Raw genomic sequence first — 19770 nt, 5'->3', positions numbered from 1 at the left:
GAAATTTTTGTGGAATTCAAACTAGGGAATCGGAGGGGGGACAATTTCTACTTCCTCTACCTCCTCCCTTTCAATGTATCAAATTTTTTAAATGCAAACACAATGTTAGGGGGCGTTTGTTTCCTAAGATTGAGGTATGAGATTAGACTCATAGGCCATGTTTGATTCACAACACTAATAGTGAGGTATTAATAATTCTATCAAATTAGTGTGGTATTAACTATCCCACCCCTACCCCATTACTAATAATCCTACAAATTTGTTGGATTAATTATCCATTGGATTAATAATCCTAAACCAAAGTGTCAAAACAAACATAGGATGATTGGACCCACGGATTAATAATCCTAATCCCATGCTTTAATCCTTGCAATCAAACATACCTTATGGCCATGTTTGTTTGGGCGGACTGGATTAGCATTCCCATGACTAATAGTCCTAGGATTACGAATCCGTTGGATTATGTATCCTATCATAACTAATAGTCAAGTTTAAAATAATTAGTTCGTACTTCAATTATTTAACCAAACATCGGATTAATAATTTTATTAGACTATTAGTCCAATCCCAAGCTCATGTCCACTCAAACAAACATGGCCATATTCAACAGATTTATTAGTCCGTCATTTGGTTAAAAAAAGTAAAATCGAACTAATAGTCAGCTATGTATTATTTCTAGCCAATTAGTCCAAGAACTACTTATGTCAGAACAGATAGTTCATTGTATTGTAATTTTCCTTATCCAATCCGCCCAAACAATCATGTTATTAGTGTTTTGTAATTTTATGAAGTTACCTTAGCACCGAAATTGAAGTAAAAACCGAGCACTGCACCAAGTGGTATTCCGACAATATAATAACATCCCACATTCACATATGCCACAAAAGCTTGCCATCCACAACCCACAGCCACACCTTCATGTTTCATATATGCCATTAATTAGTAATTAGTTCTTTTAAAAAAAATAAGAATAATAATAAATAAAGACTTCAAATTAAATTAAACAAATATGAGTAGATCCAAGGTCTTTAATTAAGGAAGAATGGTTGCTCACCAGACAAGACAGGCTGGATTCCATTGAGAATGAGGGTGAGGGCTAGAAGAGGACAGAGATCTGAAACAGCATTGGCTACTATTTCACCATCTGTGAAGGCATAGCTGATGATATTTCGCAATGCAAGCAGTACTATTGCTGCTATCACAGATATGATGAATGAAATTGAAGTCACAACCACTACTGAATATGCAGCAGACTTTGGATGCCCTGCTCCAAGTTCATTGCTCACTCTCACACTGCATAGAATTGATGCACAAAAATATACTCACAAAATTAGACTATACATTGAATATTATGATATGTTTATGCATCTTAAACGAATTCTGTGTACAAGGTGTCGCTCTAACTCTATATATGTATCAGTAAAATCTTATTAAATAAATAATCATCATGCCTTGGATCTGTCTAGAAAACTACTATATTTTACATTCTTAGATATTATCTTACTTACATTCATTACTTAATTCCCGATTACAAACTGCAAACGTAATAGATTCCTGTATGTGCTACAACTACTTTTTATTCTAAGCTAATGCTGGCAGAACCATTATTTAATTTTCTGTTAAAAAATGTTTATTGACTTTCTCAAGAATCAAATTACAACGGAAAATCAGGTTTTGATCATACTTTACTATGCATATATTCTGTTGGGGGACAAGAAGAAGAAAAAAACAAAATGTATATCTATTAAAAATCATTACATGGATTAAAAACTGTGATGAAGTCCCACATCATTTGGCAACCAAGTTCGGAGAAGCACAAACAGGTTATGATAAGAGGTACCGTTGCACCTTTCATGATGAAAAAGGGCACCAAACTGAAAATGATACACCATTGAGGCAACACCTGGAGGAGTTAGTAGCCGCTGGTCACCTGGACCAGTATATAGAAGGGGGAACGCAACCAGCCCCCTAAGACCTCAACAAGCCGAGTGGAATGCTGGTCGATGGTCCACCCCAAGGCATAATCAACGTTATACATGGGATTGTCGAACCTAAGCGGGTATACGAGCTTAGAGGGATACTAAAAAAGGCTGAGCACTTGAGGGAGGTGCTAAGTGCACAACCCACCATTAAAAGGGGAAAAACGGAGGCAACAAACGCCATCTCCTTTTGTGACAAGGATCTAACAAGGCTACATTGTCCTCACAATGATGCACTAGTGGTCACTTTGAGTGTCAAGAATTTTGACATCAAACGGATTCTGATTAACCAAGGAAGCTCATGTGAGATAATGTATTACGAGACCTTCAAGCAGCTAAAACCGGAGGACAAAGACTTGGCGCCCGCGACATCTCCCCTAGTTGATTTCAACTCAATGCCAGAATGGCCAGTGGGCAAGATAATCCTACCAGTGAAGGCAGGAACAATGACGAAATAGGTGGAGTTTTGCATATTGAAGGTCCCTTCCACTTACAACATAATCTTGGGAAAAGCATGGTTGCATGCCATGCAATCGGTGGCATCAACCTACCATCAAGCATTACGGTTTCCCAACGAAACCGAAGTGATTGAAGAAGCCTTAGAAGACCAAATCATGTCGAAACAGTGTTTCGTCACAGTAAACGGCAGCCATGCTGCAATAGGGTTTGTACAGATGGTGGAGGAGCCAGAAAGCAAGAAACTGTTTGCAGATGTCGGCAAAGCAGTAGAACAGAAGGCAGTGGAAGACTTAGTTAAGGTAAGGATAGATGAAAGGAACCCAAAAAAGTTCTTTTTGCTCGGCTCGCCTTTATCCAGCACTGAGAAAGTAGAGGTCATGGAATTTTTAACCTCTAACATCGAAGTGTTTGCCTGGACGACATACGACATGCCTGGCATTGACCCTAATTTCATCTTCCATCAACTTAGTGTCCATCCAACTGCCAGACCAATTATACAACGCACACGCTGATCGGTACTCCACCACGCGGAGATAGTGGCGGAGGAAGTGGGAAACTTGCTGAAGGCAGGAGCCATCAGAGAAGTACACTATCCTAGGTGGATCTCCAACACTATAGTAGTACCAAAGAAGAACAAAAAATGGCGCATTTGCATGGACTACAAAATAGTCAACAAGGCATGCCCAAAAGACAATTTCCCCTTACCACGGATAGACCAATTGGTGGACCTAATAGCAGGACATAACCGACTTAGCTTCCTTGATGTATATCGGGGTTATCATCAGATTGCTATGTACGAACTGGACCAAGAGGTCACGTCATTTACAACACCCAGAGGACTGTACTGTTACAAGATTATACCCTTTGGCCTGAAAAACACGGGGCTACATTCCAACGGATGGTCACCAAAATGTTTGAACCATTGTTAGGCAGAACAATGAAGGCTTACATAGACGGCATGGTGGTCAAAAGTAGAGATGAGAAGGACCATCTCAGGGACCTAGAGGAAATGTTTCAAATTTTGAAGTCCTATAAGTTACGTCTAAACACATCTAAGTGCGCATTCAGCGTGGGATCAGGCAAATTCCTAGGCTTTCTAGTGACCAACCGGGGTATAGAAGCTGATCCCTCTCAGATCAAAGCCATCCAAGATCTTGAGAGGCCCAACACAGTCAAAGAGGTACAGCATCTCACTGGCCTAGCAACCGCACTCAACCGGTTCATAAGTCGGTCGTCAGACAGATGTCGACCATTCTTCCAGGCACTGAAGGCCAAATTTGAGTGGGATGAGAAGTGTGACCGCGCCCTAGAAAGCTTGAAAGACTACATGACCTCTCATCCGTTGTTAGCAACCCTGGTACCAGGAGAAGAGCTCTTTTTGTATTTAGCAGTTTCACAGCATGCAGTCAGCGCAGTGTTGGTCAGAACGGAAGGAATCCAACACCTGCCTATCTTTTATGTTAGAAAGACCTTGCTGGGCCCTGAAACAAGGTACCTACCATTGGAAAAACTAGCCTTAGTTTTGATTATGGCCTCAAGAAAGTTGTCACACTATTTTCATGCCCACACCGTGATTGTCCTAACGGCTTTTCCCTTAAAGGCCTTGTTTGAGAAGGCAGATTTTTCTGGATGAATCTTGAAATGGGCAGTGGAGTTGGGGCAGTTTGATATCAAGTTTCAACCTAGAACCGTAATAAAAGCCCAAGCTTTAGCAGACTTTGTGGCTGAGTTCACACCAGGAAATCATCATGTCTGCCTAATCAATTTGATCGACGCAACCGAAGTAAGGGGGAAAGTGTCGCGGGAACTACGCAGCCCCCAATACAGGATGCCCAATTACATGGCAAGCCATACAGGTTTGAGGACCGGAAGGAAGGAACGGACCATGCTATTCCCAGCAGGGACTCATCAAACAGTAAAGACTTGAGGCAGTCAGACAGTGAAGATCAAACCCTAACAGCAGACATCGACTTGGAAGAAAACATCAACAACACCCATGATTCCAAGACATCATCTGATCCCTCTACTTGCTGGAAGCTATTCGTCGAAGAGATGTGGAAACTCTTCGTGGATGGAGCATCAAACAGGCACGGTGCAGGACTTGGTATAGTCCTCATCTCACCAGATGGCCTAACAATTGAACAGGCAGTCAACCTTGGCTTCCCAGTATCCAACAATGAGACGAAGTATAAAGCACTGTTAGCAGGCTCAAAATCAGCACTCTACATGAAGGCCACCGAGCTGATGGTGTACAGTGACTCCCAGCTGGTAGTCAACCAGATTTCAGGCGAATACGAGGCAAAAGATAATAGGATGGCTAAGTACCAAGAGTTAGTCAGAAAAGAAATCATGAAATTCGAAGTAGTCCGGATAGAGCAAATCGGCTGAGAGGAAAATAGTAGAGCAGACGAGCTGGCAGGTTTTACTTCAATGGCAGATACATCTATCCCATTCCCATTACTGATCGAGTTCCTACCTAGACCAAGTATTGAAGAACCTGAAACAGCCGAGGCATGTTATGCCGATCTAGGCCCATCCTGGATGGATCCCATCATAGTATTTTTAAAAGATGGCATCTTGCCTGAAGAAAAGAAAGAAGCCAACAAAATTAGAGAAAAGTCACAGCGATTTTGGCTCTCTCCATCACTAGCACTGTACAAAAAATCCTTCACAGGACCTTACCTGAAATGTGTCCATCCCAGCAAGGTCGAGGCATTTTTGTTCGAGATACACGAAGGCGTCTGTGGAAGCCGCCAATGAGGAAGATCATTGGCTTACAGACCAATTTCACAAGGATATTGGTGGCCATACATGCAAGCAGATTCAGAGAAATATGTCAAGAAGTGCGAGAAATGTCAGAAGTTCACTCACCAAATATATCAACCAGCCAAAGAGCTTCTACCATTGACTAGCCCTTGGCCCTTCACAATGTGGGGCCTGGACATAGTGGGACCACTTCCAACTACACCCAGCAACAGAAAGTTCTTTCTCGCAGTAACAGACTACTTCATAAAGTGGGCGAAGGCAGAAGCACTCGCGTCTATAAAAAAAGAAAGACGTTAAGAAGTTTGTCTAACAGAACATCATCACTCGATTCGGCATACCCAAGGCTCTAATATCCAACAATGGCACTCAGTTCGATGGAAAAATCTTCAAGGACTTTTGCAAAGAGTACAGGATAGAATTCTACAACTCTACACCAGCATACCCTTAAGCGAATGACCAGACGGAAGCTTCCAACAAAGTCGTATTAAACGGTTTGAAGAAGAGGTTAGAGAAAGCAAAAGGCAAGTGGGCAGAGGAACTTCCTCATATTTTATGGACTTACCATACCACACCCCGGCGGTCAACTGGAGAAACGCCTTTTTCCTTAGCCTATAGCATAGAGGCAATAATCCCACTGGAAGTAGGCCTCTCCACTATTAGAAGTGAAAATTTTGACCCAAACTTGAATGAAGAAGCCATAACCTTGGAACTCGACCTTGCAGAAGAGAGAAGGGAAAGAGCACTAGTACACATTGCCTCATACTAGCTAGAGTTATCCAGAAAATATAACAAAACAGTGCATCCAAGGCAATTTAAGATTGGAGATTGGGTACTGTGCAAAGCAATGGGCAATACTTTGGTACCTAGAGATGGCAAGTTAGGACCTAACAGGGAAGGACCATACAAAGTGGTCGATTTAGCAAGAAAATGAGCATATCACTTGGAAGATAGAGACAGCAAAGCTATTCCCAGGCCATAGGACACTGCCAATCTCAAACTATTTTATTTTTAGTTTTTCCCTAAAATACTTGTAATTTTTCTTTTTTTTTTCAAATAAAGCAAGTAGTTTTTCCAACATAATTCTTCCTACAGTAAAAGTTATTCTTAGTCATTGCCAGCTAGGGGCAATCAAGAAGGTTGGCAAGATTAACCAACATTCAATTCTCTTCTTCAGCCGAAATAAGAATCTAGGCTGAAGAAGGTTGGCAGGTTTGACCAACACTTTTTCTTTCTTCAACAGAGATAAGGATCTAGGCTAAAGGAAGTTGACAGGTTTGACCAAAACATCTTTTGTTCTTCAGCCAAGATAAAGATCTAGGCTGAAGAAGGTTGGCAGGTTTGACCGGCACGTTTTCTTTCTTCAGCCAAGATCAGGATCTAGGCTGAAGGAAGTTTGGCAAGTTTGACCAAAACATCTTTTTTTCTTCAGCCAAGATAAGGATCTAGGCTGAATAAGGTTGGCAGGTTTGACCAACACTTTTTCTTTCTTCAGCCGAGATATGGATTTAGGCAGAAGGAAGTTTGGAAGGTTTGAACAAACTTTTGATCTTCAGCCGAGATAAGGATCTACGCTAAAGAAGGTTGGCTGGCTTAAACCTAAATTTATTGTCTGACCAAGATAAGTTATCTCGGCCAAACAATGGTGGCCAGAATAAGGATATGCCGAGCTAAGTTAGGCCGACCAATTTTGTAGAAAGTTAGTGGAATTAATAAGTACACTACAAACCGAACAAAGAAGCGAAAAAAATAAGAAGTTTGATTTCATTCATTTGAAATGAAGTACAAGAGGAGCATGTAGCCCGGTTACAATTTCTTAAAGAGAAAAAGGGAAATCAAGCGAACAAGTCATCTAGGTCGGCATCCAAGTCGACCCGGACTTCACCCAAGGGTAGCTCGGCAACAGTATCAGCCCCCTGGTTTGGCTCGGTCATAGGTGCCTCATTAATTGCCCCGCGCAAAGGTGGGCTGGAGTTCACTGGAGTCAGAGAGACAGACTGGCGGCCGAGCTGAGTATTGGAAGCATTTTGTGGAGCAGGGACCTCATCCTCTTTCCCCTCCTGAAGGAATTTTTGTTGGGCTGAGTTAGTGTAGTCCACCATGAATTTCGGTATGAAGTGGGGAGGGGGATTCAGGAAGACTTCGGAGTCATATCCGTAACCGAACTTTTCAGCAGCGGCCTTCCAACCGCACTTAAAGAATATATCTTTGGCGACTTCGCACTGCTAGACATAAGTCTTCTCCCCTTCCTTGAAGCCTCGGTCCTCTGCGTCCTACATTTTTTTCTTTAGGTCCTCCAGCTTGGCATTGTTCTTCTTCTCCAGCTTGGCCAGCTCTCACAGATAGCCGTCTTTTCTCTCAGCTAAAGCCTTCTTCTTGTCAGCCTCTGTCATACTGACCTGTTCGGCTAGCTTGACCTAAACTTCTTTGAGCTCGGTTGCCTGGGATTCTGCTTCGCCAATGACTGACCGCACCATCTTTCATAGCTCAAGCACTCATTTATGAGCCACTTGGCTCTTTTGCAGGGCTTGCATAATTCAGAGCGGTTAGAGGATAACAAACGTCATTTGTTCAAGTTATAGGAATTTTTGGGCTTACCAGTATCATTGACTTAGATTTCGAGCGAATGGCCTTTAGTTCAGTCAAACCCTCATGCCGTTCCATATCGGCGAGTAGGCAGACACTCTTCGCTAGGTTGAAGGCCAATAGGTGATCCTTCTCAACGCTGATGGAGTTGGAGGCTGTAATGACGCGACCCCTGAATGTGGCAAATGGTGCCCACACTGGCAGTGTGGGATGATTTGAAGGGCTAGGTCGGTCGTGACCTTGCGATTATGTTGCTTCCTGAAGCTTGGTCTCAGGTGGCTCATCCTCATCCCTCAGGTGTTGTGTACACGGTCGCTTGTTTGGCTGGGACGACGAAGCTCGGGTTGTAGGGAGCGCCACCACAGCCTCGTGTAGACTGGCCTGAGGTGCCTCGGTTTGAACCTCGGCAGTAGAAGTTGTGGTTTGTTCGGTGATCAGGGCATGAACAGCACGGCGCTTGGCCATTTCTTGTTCTTCAGTGAGGGGAATAAGGTTGATTTGGGGCAAGTTTGGATCCGGTTCCGGTGATGGTTCGAGGAGAAAATCAGTCACCCTGGTCTTCCTCCTTCCTCTATACCGGTAGATCGGTTCGAAGTTAAGCAGCTCAGCCCAAGCATGATGACGGTATCGGAGCGCGGCACGAAGGGCATCTTGGTTGGCGTATGGGTACTGTGATTTAAGTTGGTTTAAGTCTGCACAAAAGAAAGACAGACATAATGCTTGTGTCAACACAGTGTGAAATTATAGCCTGGAATAGCAAAACGAAAAAGAAAATTAAACCAAGGTATTCTTACCAGCAGTCCCCTTATTCCAATTTATATTATAGCCCGGTATCTGGGCTTCCTAGTCTTCAAAATTGCCCGAAACCCAGAAAAAATCATCGTCGTTTAAATATTTATCCGGTGTATTTTTTATGATTTTCTCTCGGCCTCTTCGTACCCTTAAATAGTACACCTAACCATCATCATTTTGGCTGAGCGAATATTGGTGAAAAAGCTCTGCCAATCCGAGGTTGAGGTCGAGCCGGCGGTTTAGCTCAGCGACGCCATTTATTATTCTATAAGTATTAGTGCTGAGTTGTGTTGGGCATAATCTTGTCTGGCCGAGGAACTCACATATGAGTGGTTGTACAGGGAATCAGAGACCGGCCTCTACAATTGATATTACGGTGAAAGGAACGAAGCCTGGTTTTCCCCGGGGCGTGGTATCTAGTTCGGCTAAAGAGAGATAGACGTCGTCAGGAATATTGTAGTCCTTACGAAATTCGGCAATGGCCCTAGGTGAGTTTACCAGGAACCGGTATTTACCCATTTAACTTAAATTTTGTGTACAAATTAGCATGGTAGCCTAGCTCGATGTAGAGATGACGTTGAATGGCTCGGTTGAGCAATAGCGTCGAGGGGGGCAAAGTGGAAAGATGTGCCTTGCCAACCTAGTCAGGTCTGCAAAGTAAAGATAAAAAGTGATATGCCCAGATCACTGGACCAGGCTAAGCAAGAAGGCAAAGTAAATACAATCCTAGTTCGGTTAAATGGGTTGCAACCCGTTCTTAGTGCGGTCGTAACACAAGTTTTTATCTCAGTTATTGAGCACGAAGGTTCTTAGGTCGGTCGTAACACAAGGTGGGCTCAAGGTTTTAGCTCGGTTAGTTTGGTTGAGTGCGCACCTATCACAAATAGGTTCCTAACTCGGTCGTGGTATTATTTTGAATCAAAGGATCGCATTCCAAATTGATTGAAAATCCAGCTAAAGTATGTTTAAGGTCTAGGCATGTGGTTTTTGGGGATTTGGTGGTCCTTACCCATTTATGTGAAACTATAGGAGTGCGTTTTGAAAAACATATGTATATATATATATATTCCTACACTATATATACTCACGGAATAAACAAAAAAGAAAGGGGTTGAGCCACTTACAGATTTAAAATGAAAGGACGGAGACCAAAACAGTCAGGATGCCAGCTAGAACACGAGCTTTGCAGTTGTAAATATAGAGACTCAGGAGGCGAGGGAGAGAAGATGAACAGTAGGAGTGTTTGATTCAAAAGTTGGTTTTTTTTATAAGCACAAGAATGGGCGGGACTGTTCAAATTTTCGTGGTACAAAGACGGCTGTGGCAGGTGTACTTGACCAGTGGGAGCAAGCCACGTGTCCAGGGGAATAGATAACGATTCAAACGTGCTTGAGAGGTGGAACGACGTGCAGAGCAATTGACAAGACGTTTCTGGACCGAGCAAATCAGTATCCCAGTAACAAATGAGCTCGGTTGGAGGCTTGGACATTTAGCTCGGTTGGTAACGAGTAATCCCAAATCATGTGTTGCAGATGGAATTAAGGGGCAATTGAGAGGGTGATTTATGCGAACTAGGGCCGAGCTAGGTCCAGTTATTGGAATGGACCGAGCTATGGGCCGAGGTGAATGGGCTACGCAGCTTGGACCTTGCCCCCGTTAGCTCGGTCAAAGATGGCTGCTATTAGCTCGGTCTGAGTACTCTGAACCGAGGTATAGGTGGACGGAGGGCCGACCTAGGCATTACCCATGAAAGCACCGAGATGAGTGTGTCAAAAAGGCTAGTGTTAGCTCGATTATGTTGTTATCCGACCGTGGTAAAACCATCTTACTTGGTTAAGCAGTGGGGAGGGTATAGAAAGATGAGCATTATCTTTGTGATTCTTAGAAGGACTCTACTAAAGAGAGTTGAAGTCCTATTAGGATTCTGTCAGGAGGAATCTATAAAAGCTCATGACAGACCTATGTACAGGTATGACAACTTTTACTCTAAAAAAATACAGAACTTTTTGTCTATTGTCTATTTGTTGACTTAAGTATCGGAGAGGTATCTAGCACACATCCGTCAGCTAGCTCATGTTTGTGTTTTCAGGAAATAAAGCGACGACATTTGGAGGAGTGCAAACTTGATCAATAGGATTATACGAGAATATTTCGTGCTCGTACAATTAGGTTGTCCAGGTAATGTTTGTAATGATGTGTCTGTAATACCACATACAAAACTTGTGAAAGAATCTCAAAACATAAGAGAGATCTGAAGTGTTGCTGCCCTGGTTTCTGCTCTTGCTCCCTTTTTTTTCTACAGAAAATTAGATTTGATTTGTGTGTTTCAATTTTTTAACTTTGTGTTTTAATCACATGGTTGCTTCAAAAATACCCAGAAAACAATGTACATATGAAACGCTACTTGTTATTTGTGGATGCATGATTGATCGTAAGAGGTCGATGTAGAAACATTTAACAAATAGAGCACATGAACACAACCACTTTTTTATTGCAATTTTCAATTTCAATAAATCAATAATAAGATAACAAAGCCAACCCTAAATTGGGCTTTTTTTTTCTTTTCTTTTTGCTCCTACAATTTTCTTCGTCCTGAATGTGTACCAAGGCAATTTTGCTTGGTGGCTTTGATGAAGTTGTCCACTAGTAAAAGATCTTAAGGGGTCAACCGCCGATTATTTAGTCCCATCCATGAAAAGTTTTAACTCAGAAGTGGTTCCTTCTTCTCTTCCCACTTGTCCAACCTCTTCTGAGCTTCTCCCACCTGCATTTCAATTTAAATTGTCAATCACAATTATTTTCTGAGCATTGTTGCTCTCTCCCAAATACGAGGAGATTACAACTAATATGATGGGCAATGATTGGCCTTTCTGTTGAGCCTAGAAAACAAAGTGATGATAAGGTTCAAAGTGACTACTTTTATGATTTATAGTGTTTAGCTATACTTCAAATTAAAATGGGCTAGTTTAAAGGCATGATATCCTTTTAGTAACGACCATAGGTGACACTGGCAATATTGAAGCTCTGTCTGGGAAGTTTGTTTATTGTCTAAAAAAGTCACCTCCTTTTTTGATTTTTTTTAGTGATTTTTTTTTAAATTATGTCAAAAAATTTTATTATTGGGGAATTTTATTTAAGGCTCCTGGTTTTAAAATTTTATAAGATAAAGGAAATATAATATTTTCATAATAGTTAAAGTTACTCAACATTTTGACAAAAAAAATTCGACTAAGAGAAATTTCGACCGGCTCAAAGAAATTTCAATCCCGACACAGAGAAATTTTAATTTTTACAAAGAAATTTCGAACTAATTTTCCCTTTATTTTTTTTTTTGGTCCATCTTATGTAGACAAATCCAACAAAAAAAAAATTAAAAAAAAATTTAAAAATTGAAAAACCCCAAACAAGCCAAAACAAACTCTACTATTTTTTGCATTTTTTTTTTTTTTGTCTTTTCTTGACTTCTTTTGAAATTTTTTATTTCTATTTTTAATTTTCTGGTTTGTCTAATCTAAAAATCTAAAGTTTTTTTTTCATTTTTTTTTTAAATCACCAAATAGGAAAATAAGCCAAAAACTAAAAAAAACAACAAATAATCGAATCCTGAATGTTTCTGCATCAGGATAAAAAATAAAAAAAAAGGGGTTGTTACGTGTAGATCTTAGTAAGTAGACTTATCGAATAGATTCTATGATAATTAATGGCATTTTTGATCAAACAGTATTAAAAACGTCACTAACTGTTAATTTTTAGTGACAATTTAAAAAAATCGTCACAAAAAAGTCACTAATTTTCAATTTATAGCAACATATATAAAAAAATTATCACAAAAAATTATTTTTAACGATAATTTTATTAACTTCAATAGGCCTTAATGGGAATTAAGTCTAATTATTAAGATCTATTAGTAATTTATCCTAAAAAAAATGTAATAAATAAAATAAAATAAAATAAAATTTGTGGAGACTTCAATTAATTATACATGCCTCTTTGTTCCAGTCAGTTCGGAAGGTGACCCATATTAAAATAATGGTTTGCATAAGTGTGCCGCCTAACATCCCCGTCCAGATTCCCTGCACCACAAAATATATATACACAGCCATCATTATTAACTTAGATGGGTATAAAATGCTTGCAAATGGTCAAAAATGGATTATGTGCATATTCATGCCAACTAATATTGAACTTTATTTTAAAAAGTTTGGGATCCATTTTTTTTTTTTTTTTAATCCCAAAACAAAACAAAAGCAAAAGCAAAACATCAAATATAATTGTTAAGCAAGGATTGAGAAATTTTTGTGGAATTCAAACTAGGGAATCGGAGGGGGGACAATTTCTACTTCCTCTACCTCCTCCCTTTCAATGTATCAAATTTTTTAAATGCAAACACAATGTTAGGGGGCGTTTGTTTCCTAAGATTGAGGTATGAGATTAGACTCATAGGCCATGTTTGATTCACAACACTAATAGTGAGGTATTAATAATTCTATCAAATTAGTGTGGTATTAACTATCCCACCCCTACCCCATTACTAATAATCCTACAAATTTGTTGGATTAATTATCCATTGGATTAATAATCCTAAACCAAAGTGTCAAAACAAACATAGGATGATTGGACCCACGGATTAATAATCCTAATCCCATGCTTTAATCCTTGCAATCAAACATACCTTATGGCCATGTTTGTTTGGGCGGACTGGATTAGCATTCCCATGACTAATAGTCCTAGGATTACGAATCCGTTGGATTATGTATCCTATCATAACTAATAGTCAAGTTTAAAATAATTAGTTCGTACTTCAATTATTTAACCAAACATCGGATTAATAATTTTATTAGACTATTAGTCCAATCCCAAGCTCATGTCCACTCAAACAAACATGGCCATATTCAACAGATTTATTAGTCCGTCATTTGGTTAAAAAAAGTAAAATCGAACTAATAGTCAGCTATGTATTATTTCTAGCCAATTAGTCCAAGAACTACTTATGTCAGAACAGATAGTTCATTGTATTGTAATTTTCCTTATCCAATCCGCCCAAACAATCATGTTATTAGTGTTTTGTAATTTTATGAAGTTACCTTAGCACCGAAATTGAAGTAAAAACCGAGCACTGCACCAAGTGGTATTCCGACAATATAATAACATCCCACATTCACATATGCCACAAAAGCTTGCCATCCACAACCCACAGCCACACCTTCATGTTTCATATATGCCATTAATTAGTAATTAGTTCTTTTAAAAAAAATAAGAATAATAATAAATAAAGACTTCAAATTAAATTAAACAAATATGAGTAGATCCAAGGTCTTTAATTAAGGAAGAATGGTTGCTCACCAGACAAGACAGGCTGGATTCCATTGAGAATGAGGGTGAGGGCTAGAAGAGGACAGAGATCTGAAACAGCATTGGCTACTATTTCACCATCTGTGAAGGCATAGCTGATGATATTTCGCAATGCAAGCAGTACTATTGCTGCTATCACAGATATGATGAATGAAATTGAAGTCACAACCACTACTGAATATGCAGCAGACTTTGGATGCCCTGCTCCAAGTTCATTGCTCACTCTCACACTGCATAGAATTGATGCACAAAAATATACTCACAAAATTAGACTATACATTGAATATTATGATATGTTTATGCATCTTAAACGAATTCTGTGTACAAGGTGTCGCTCTAACTCTATATATGTATCAGTAAAATCTTATTAAATAAATAATCATCATGCCTTGGATCTGTCTAGAAAACTACTATATTTTACATTCTTAGATATTATCTTACTTACATTCATTACTTAATTCCCGATTACAAACTGCAAACGTAATAGATTCCTGTATGTGCTACAACTACTTTTTATTCTAAGCTAATGCTGGCAGAACCATTATTTAATTTTCTGTTAAAAAATGTTTATTGACTTTCTCAAGAATCAAATTACAACGGAAAATCAGGTTTTGATCATACTTTACTATGCATATATTCTGTTGGGGGACAAGAAGAAGAAAAAAACAAAATGTATATCTATTAAAAATCATTACATGGATTAAAAACTGTGATGAAGTCCCACATCATTTGGCAACCATGTCAATAGGAATGCAATAGCTTTGACGAAATGCAAATGGAACTAATGTTTGGTACATGATGAGCTAGTATACCAACCATATACATATCTTTGTCAACTAATATATTTATATCTTAGAAATTCATTCTTAAATGATTAAAAGGGCTTACCTTGCAGCTGCATTAAACCCAACTGCGATCATGAATACCCATCCTGAAATTGTTGTACTGCAATTGGCACCCAACAACTATTAATTAGTCCATATGAACCAAATATATATAATATTAATTGACCCACTATTGCAAGTAAAATGCTAGTCATTGAAAAAAAAAGAAAAAAACACAAACACAGAATTTGATCTATTTTTTAGTTTGTAGTCAATGAGTTTGACTTTTAATATATCGGCCAATACTGTCCGATATCTCTATATGTTCAATTTATTTATTTATTCTGTTCTTACCAAATAGAGAGAGCATCCAGAGCCAACTCAGGGTTTTCCAGCAAGCCAGCGAGCAAAACAAGAATCTGAAAATACCAAGTCTCCAAACAGAGCATAACAGCCGAAGCAGCCGATAACTTAAAGAACCCAGGCAAGCCAGAGAATGCCTGAATGCTGAACCCATCCCATGTGTACTTACACCTTTCACTCTTCAATATATAAACAAACTGAGCCACCACAATGATCCACCAAGACAAGCTCAACACCAACGATGCACCCAACAACCCAAGCCCTATCTTGTACACAAAAAGCCAACTCAGTATAATATGTAATACTAATGTTGCAGCTGATATGTATGCACTTGGTGTCACAATACTCTGTGCTTGTAGAAATTTTTGGATAGGGAAGTTTAATGCGTATGCGAATATTTGGGGAATTAGACCGTATATGAACAATGCTGCTGCTGATGCTATGGCAGTTGATTCCCCGAGGAAGATGAGGATGGGCTCGCAGAAAATGTAGATTAGGGTAAGTAGTACACCGGTTATAGTGAGAAGAATTGCTGATCTTTGGAGATAAACACCAAGCATTTCATATTTTTGGGCTCCATATGCTTGTCCACACAATGTTTCAACTGCACTTCCCATCCCTAACTGTTATATAATAGAAGAGAATGTAAGGGTTAGTTTGATTAGCATGAAAAATATGATAGAAATTGTGGAAAGCAAAAGGGAAAGGAAAATTTATATTTTAGTATGCATTTTGATTAAGATGAAACATAAAAACTGGAAACCAATTTACCATGCCTGAAGAAAACTTTAACTTTTTTGAAAATTTCATAGCAAGTTTAAAAAAAAATTTCTTTTCCATATGTTTAGCACTGTCATCCGAACCTCTTAAACGAAATATATTTCTCTTGGTGTGACTACTAGAGCCTCACTGTGTTCCACACTTAGTTAGGCTTCGTTTGATAATAGCCTAATTTAATCCAGAAGTCATCAAAAATTTAATAAAGTAATACAATAAATTAAAGATTTCTTCATATCCTTTATACTTTTATACGTTTTTTCATAAAAAATCATTCTCAAATAGTTTAACTTTTTTCATCTTATATTTTAACCATAAAATTACTTTCCAAACAAACACTAATGACTTTTAATGATTTTAGACCAAGAGAAAGCAGTAATCTTTTCCATCCTACACACACTTTCATCTTATTCTTTAATTTGTTTTTCCACTCCTAACACAGATGAGAGGCCTCGTATAGAAAAATTATTATATGGTTACCGAAATACTATGTAGCATTATAGTAGTCTCCATTAATGAAAAAACGTAATAAATAGTTAATGAGTTTTTTTTTTTTTTAATTATCTATATTTCATTCATAATTTTCTTTTAGTATATAATTAATTTAAATACTACTTAAATAATGTCATATAATATTTTGGGACTAACAAATAATAGTATTCATTATATACACATCAAAATAAGTACACAATGATAAAACCATACAATACAAGCCATGGATGCATACACCAAATCATAGAAGGAATGACATCAATATTCAATAGTGTACTAAAAAATAAAATCAAGTTGGAACCCTTGCAACTTTTTATTATTTTATATATCAACAGTGTATTAGCAAATATAGGAAATAAACCTTTGTAAAGCTATGTAAGAAAACATGTCAATGATGTCATTCTAGTATTATTGCTCAACGTATATTGGGGAAACGCAATTTAACGTCAGCCCACCCCACATGGTGCCGACTGACAAAACCAAACTCAACCTAGGAATAGTTTAGTTGATGAAAACAACAACCGTAAAAAACACATGTAATACAGGCTTGTTCAGGAAATTTGGCTATTTTATTAGATTATTTTAATTTTTAGTTATTTTAGAGTTTGTAGATGTGAGTTGATTTTTTTAATTTTTTGACTTTTTAATTATTTTATGGGGTTAAAAACTATTGTTTGAGATAGGCTTTTTGGCTTATTTTACTTTTGTGAGAGAAAAAATAAAATGATTATGGCTTAAATGTAACATTTTGTCCTATTAGGTTAAAAAACGTATTTTGTCATTTTGTAACCATGTTTAGCTTATGCCAAACAAAAACTTAGTATGTTAAAATTTTTGTGTTTGAAAAGATGGTTAGATTTTTTGTAGTTGAATATAATATTTATGAGGGAAGAAGTGAAATGATTTAATGTGATATTTTGTCTTATTAACTATTTTAGCCTCTTTTATCTTTTTATGAATTGTAACCTACAAAAAATTAAAATCCAACTTGCCAAACCGGACCATAAATAGATAGATTTCTTGAAATTTCTTTTTTGATAAGGTGGAATTTGACATTATAAGGTGTCTCCGTTTTTCTAGTATATACATATATATATATATATATGTTAATAATTTAAAAAAAAAATCCTTTACAAAAGTTTATAGGATTGAAGTTGATTAAATAAATCTACAATTCTATCTATATACATTCTTAAAACAGACGTATAAATAATATTTATGTACCTACTTAAAACAGAGAGACGTATAAATAATATCAATGTACCTACTTAAAACAGAGAGACTAACACCATATTTGGTCTGATATTCTTTTTGTTTTTTTAAAAAAAAAATTACAATATTTTTTAAAAAAAAATTGAAACTAATTTAATAAAAATAAATATGAAAAAGTATTTTACAATTTTTAGAAATTATTTCTTACCTCTCAAAAGATAAAACTACATAAAAATGGTAATGTTTTTGATTTTTTTTACGAAATTAATATTTTGTTTTTAAACAAAAAATTCTAAAACAAATTTCTTAAAATCAAACTATAGATGGCCTAAATTTTTGATTTTATATTTTATTTTTATTTTCGTCTATTGATTTCTCAACAACCTTCACATGATTGAATTTGCTTTTCGACACCAACTTAGTTGAGATTGGAAACTTAGTTAAGTTTGTTTACACACAACACCAGACATAAGATGAGACACAAAACCTACATAATGTGAGACTCACATATTGTGAGATGCCTTATTCAATTATTCGTTTGGTCTGTTTAGATGACCAAGCAAATAATCAGACACGAATGTCCCTTCGTAAGGGTGAGGTTCACATGATGTGGGCCCATCTCTTAAGAGACATCAACGATGATAGAAAGTTTTAATTTTAAAATTTTAAATAGAACTGTATTGATGTGGCAAGAAAAAAAATAAATAAATAAAAATAAAAATATAGACACATACATTACATCACATCACATGTGGTCCCCACTCCTTACCACATCGCTAGAGCTCTCTTTAAAATTTCAAAATTAGAATTTTCAATCTTTATTATTGTCTTATCATTTATTTGCATTATAAAAAGAATAAAATACAAAATGAGACACAAATATCTGATAAAGGTGGGGCTGCATAATCTGATAGACATATTGTGAGACTGATTTTTTTGTTAGGAGCTATGTTCCTAGGTTATTTATTGGTGTTTAACTAATTTGTACATTGAATTTTCATTAATAACTTCTTTTTTTCTGATAAAAAACAAGACACGAGATAAAAATAAGAATGAAAAAAAAAAGAGTAGGAAATACCATGAGACCGTAGGCGAAGATTTGGATACCATTGTTGCCAAGGGAGGCAGCTGCGAGCTCAAGATTACCAAGGTGTCCGGCGAAGATTTGGGTGGACATAGACATGCAGTAATTGATCATGTAAACGAAAACCGCGGGGGCAGCGAGGTAGACCAGGAGCTTCAATTCAATCCACGTTGCAGATCCCATTCGTTTCGAAAATGGCAAGCTGGTATCGCTTAATATACTCTCGAGCTCTCCACTGGATTCACCATTAGTAGTACTGGTAGTGTTGTGTTTTGCTGATGATACTTGAGGTGTTATTGAAGATGGTGGGATTTCATGAGGGATGGGTTGGTAAATATGATCTTCTTCTTGTGAAGTACCCATCCTCCCAAGTTATTACTACTACTCTGCAGTTGCTGCAAATTGGTATTGCTGTTGTGGTGGTGATGGGGAGTGAGAGGTTTTGGAGGGTATTTAAGAGAGTTGGAAAGGAGAGAGAGGTTGGGCAAACTTGGGAAATGCGAAAGCCATGACATCATGTCCCGAGGAACCAAGAATTGAGGCGGCCGCTTGCCCAAAATTACGGTAGTAGTAGATTTGGATGCGAAAGCTATGACATCATCATTAATGTCCTCAAACAGAGCATGTCCCAAGGAACCAATAACACATGGCCACAACAGTATTACAGCCTCTGATGTCACTGTAAAATAAAGAGCTGATGTGATATCATCAACAAATAATAAAGAGGAGGTTACCATCTGAATTAGAGGGATGCCGTTTGTGCTAGTGAAATCCATCACATGTTCCATTTTAATGAATCAATTTTTTTGTTTTTGGGTCAAATACTGTGTATTTTATTTAAAAAAATAATTAGGTCGATCTGATAATTATAATTTGTTTAATTTGTTGTATTTGTCAACAAAAAAATAGATGATAATTATATTTTTAAAAATAAATCATACATTTTTTTGTGACAAATGAAAAATTGAAAAATTTACAGTTATCGAATCGATTTATTTTTCTTTTTGCTTTTTCATAAATAAAATACACGAAATATTTAATAACATGGACAATTCAAATCATTGAAATAAAATCTGTAATGGCCTCT

The 19770-nt window shown here is 37.5% G+C and overlaps 1 protein-coding gene across 1 annotated transcript; it reads right to left on the bottom strand.

The window, feature by feature from the left end:
* Positions 1-11050: 11050 nt before the first annotated feature.
* LOC114267205 (protein DETOXIFICATION 40) lies at positions 11051-19230 on the bottom strand. The gene is made up of 7 exons (XM_028208214.2): positions 18678-19230; positions 15110-15741; positions 14820-14876; positions 13923-14161; positions 13664-13782; positions 12566-12652; positions 11051-11343 (listed from the first exon to the last, which is right to left on the bottom strand). Exons 1-7 carry the CDS (start codon positions 19044-19046, stop codon positions 11281-11283), a joined length of 1566 nt encoding a protein of 521 aa, XP_028064015.2. The 5' UTR covers positions 19047-19230; the 3' UTR covers positions 11051-11280.
* Between the last annotated feature and the right edge of the window lie 540 nt (positions 19231-19770).

This window comes from Camellia sinensis, chromosome 9 (assembly GCF_055761805.1).
Source record: "Camellia sinensis isolate YWXY chromosome 9, ASM5576180v1, whole genome shotgun sequence".
Taxonomy (NCBI): domain Eukaryota; kingdom Viridiplantae; phylum Streptophyta; class Magnoliopsida; order Ericales; family Theaceae; genus Camellia; species Camellia sinensis.
This window is presented reverse-complemented; position numbering and strand designations above follow the sequence as displayed.

Bases quoted from the DNA above. Each gene is read 5' to 3' on its own strand.
- LOC114267205 (XM_028208214.2), bottom strand. From the start codon at position 19,046: ATGGGTACTTCACAAGAAGAAGATCATATTTACCAACCCATCCCTCAT. The intron at 15,742-18,677 runs GTATTTCCTACT...ATTATATAACAG, and splicing joins TCTTCGCCTACGGTCTCATG to TTAGGGATGGGAAGTGCAGT. The intron at 14,877-15,109 runs GTAAGAACAGAA...TGCCAATTGCAG, and splicing joins CTGGATGCTCTCTCTATTTG to TACAACAATTTCAGGATGGG.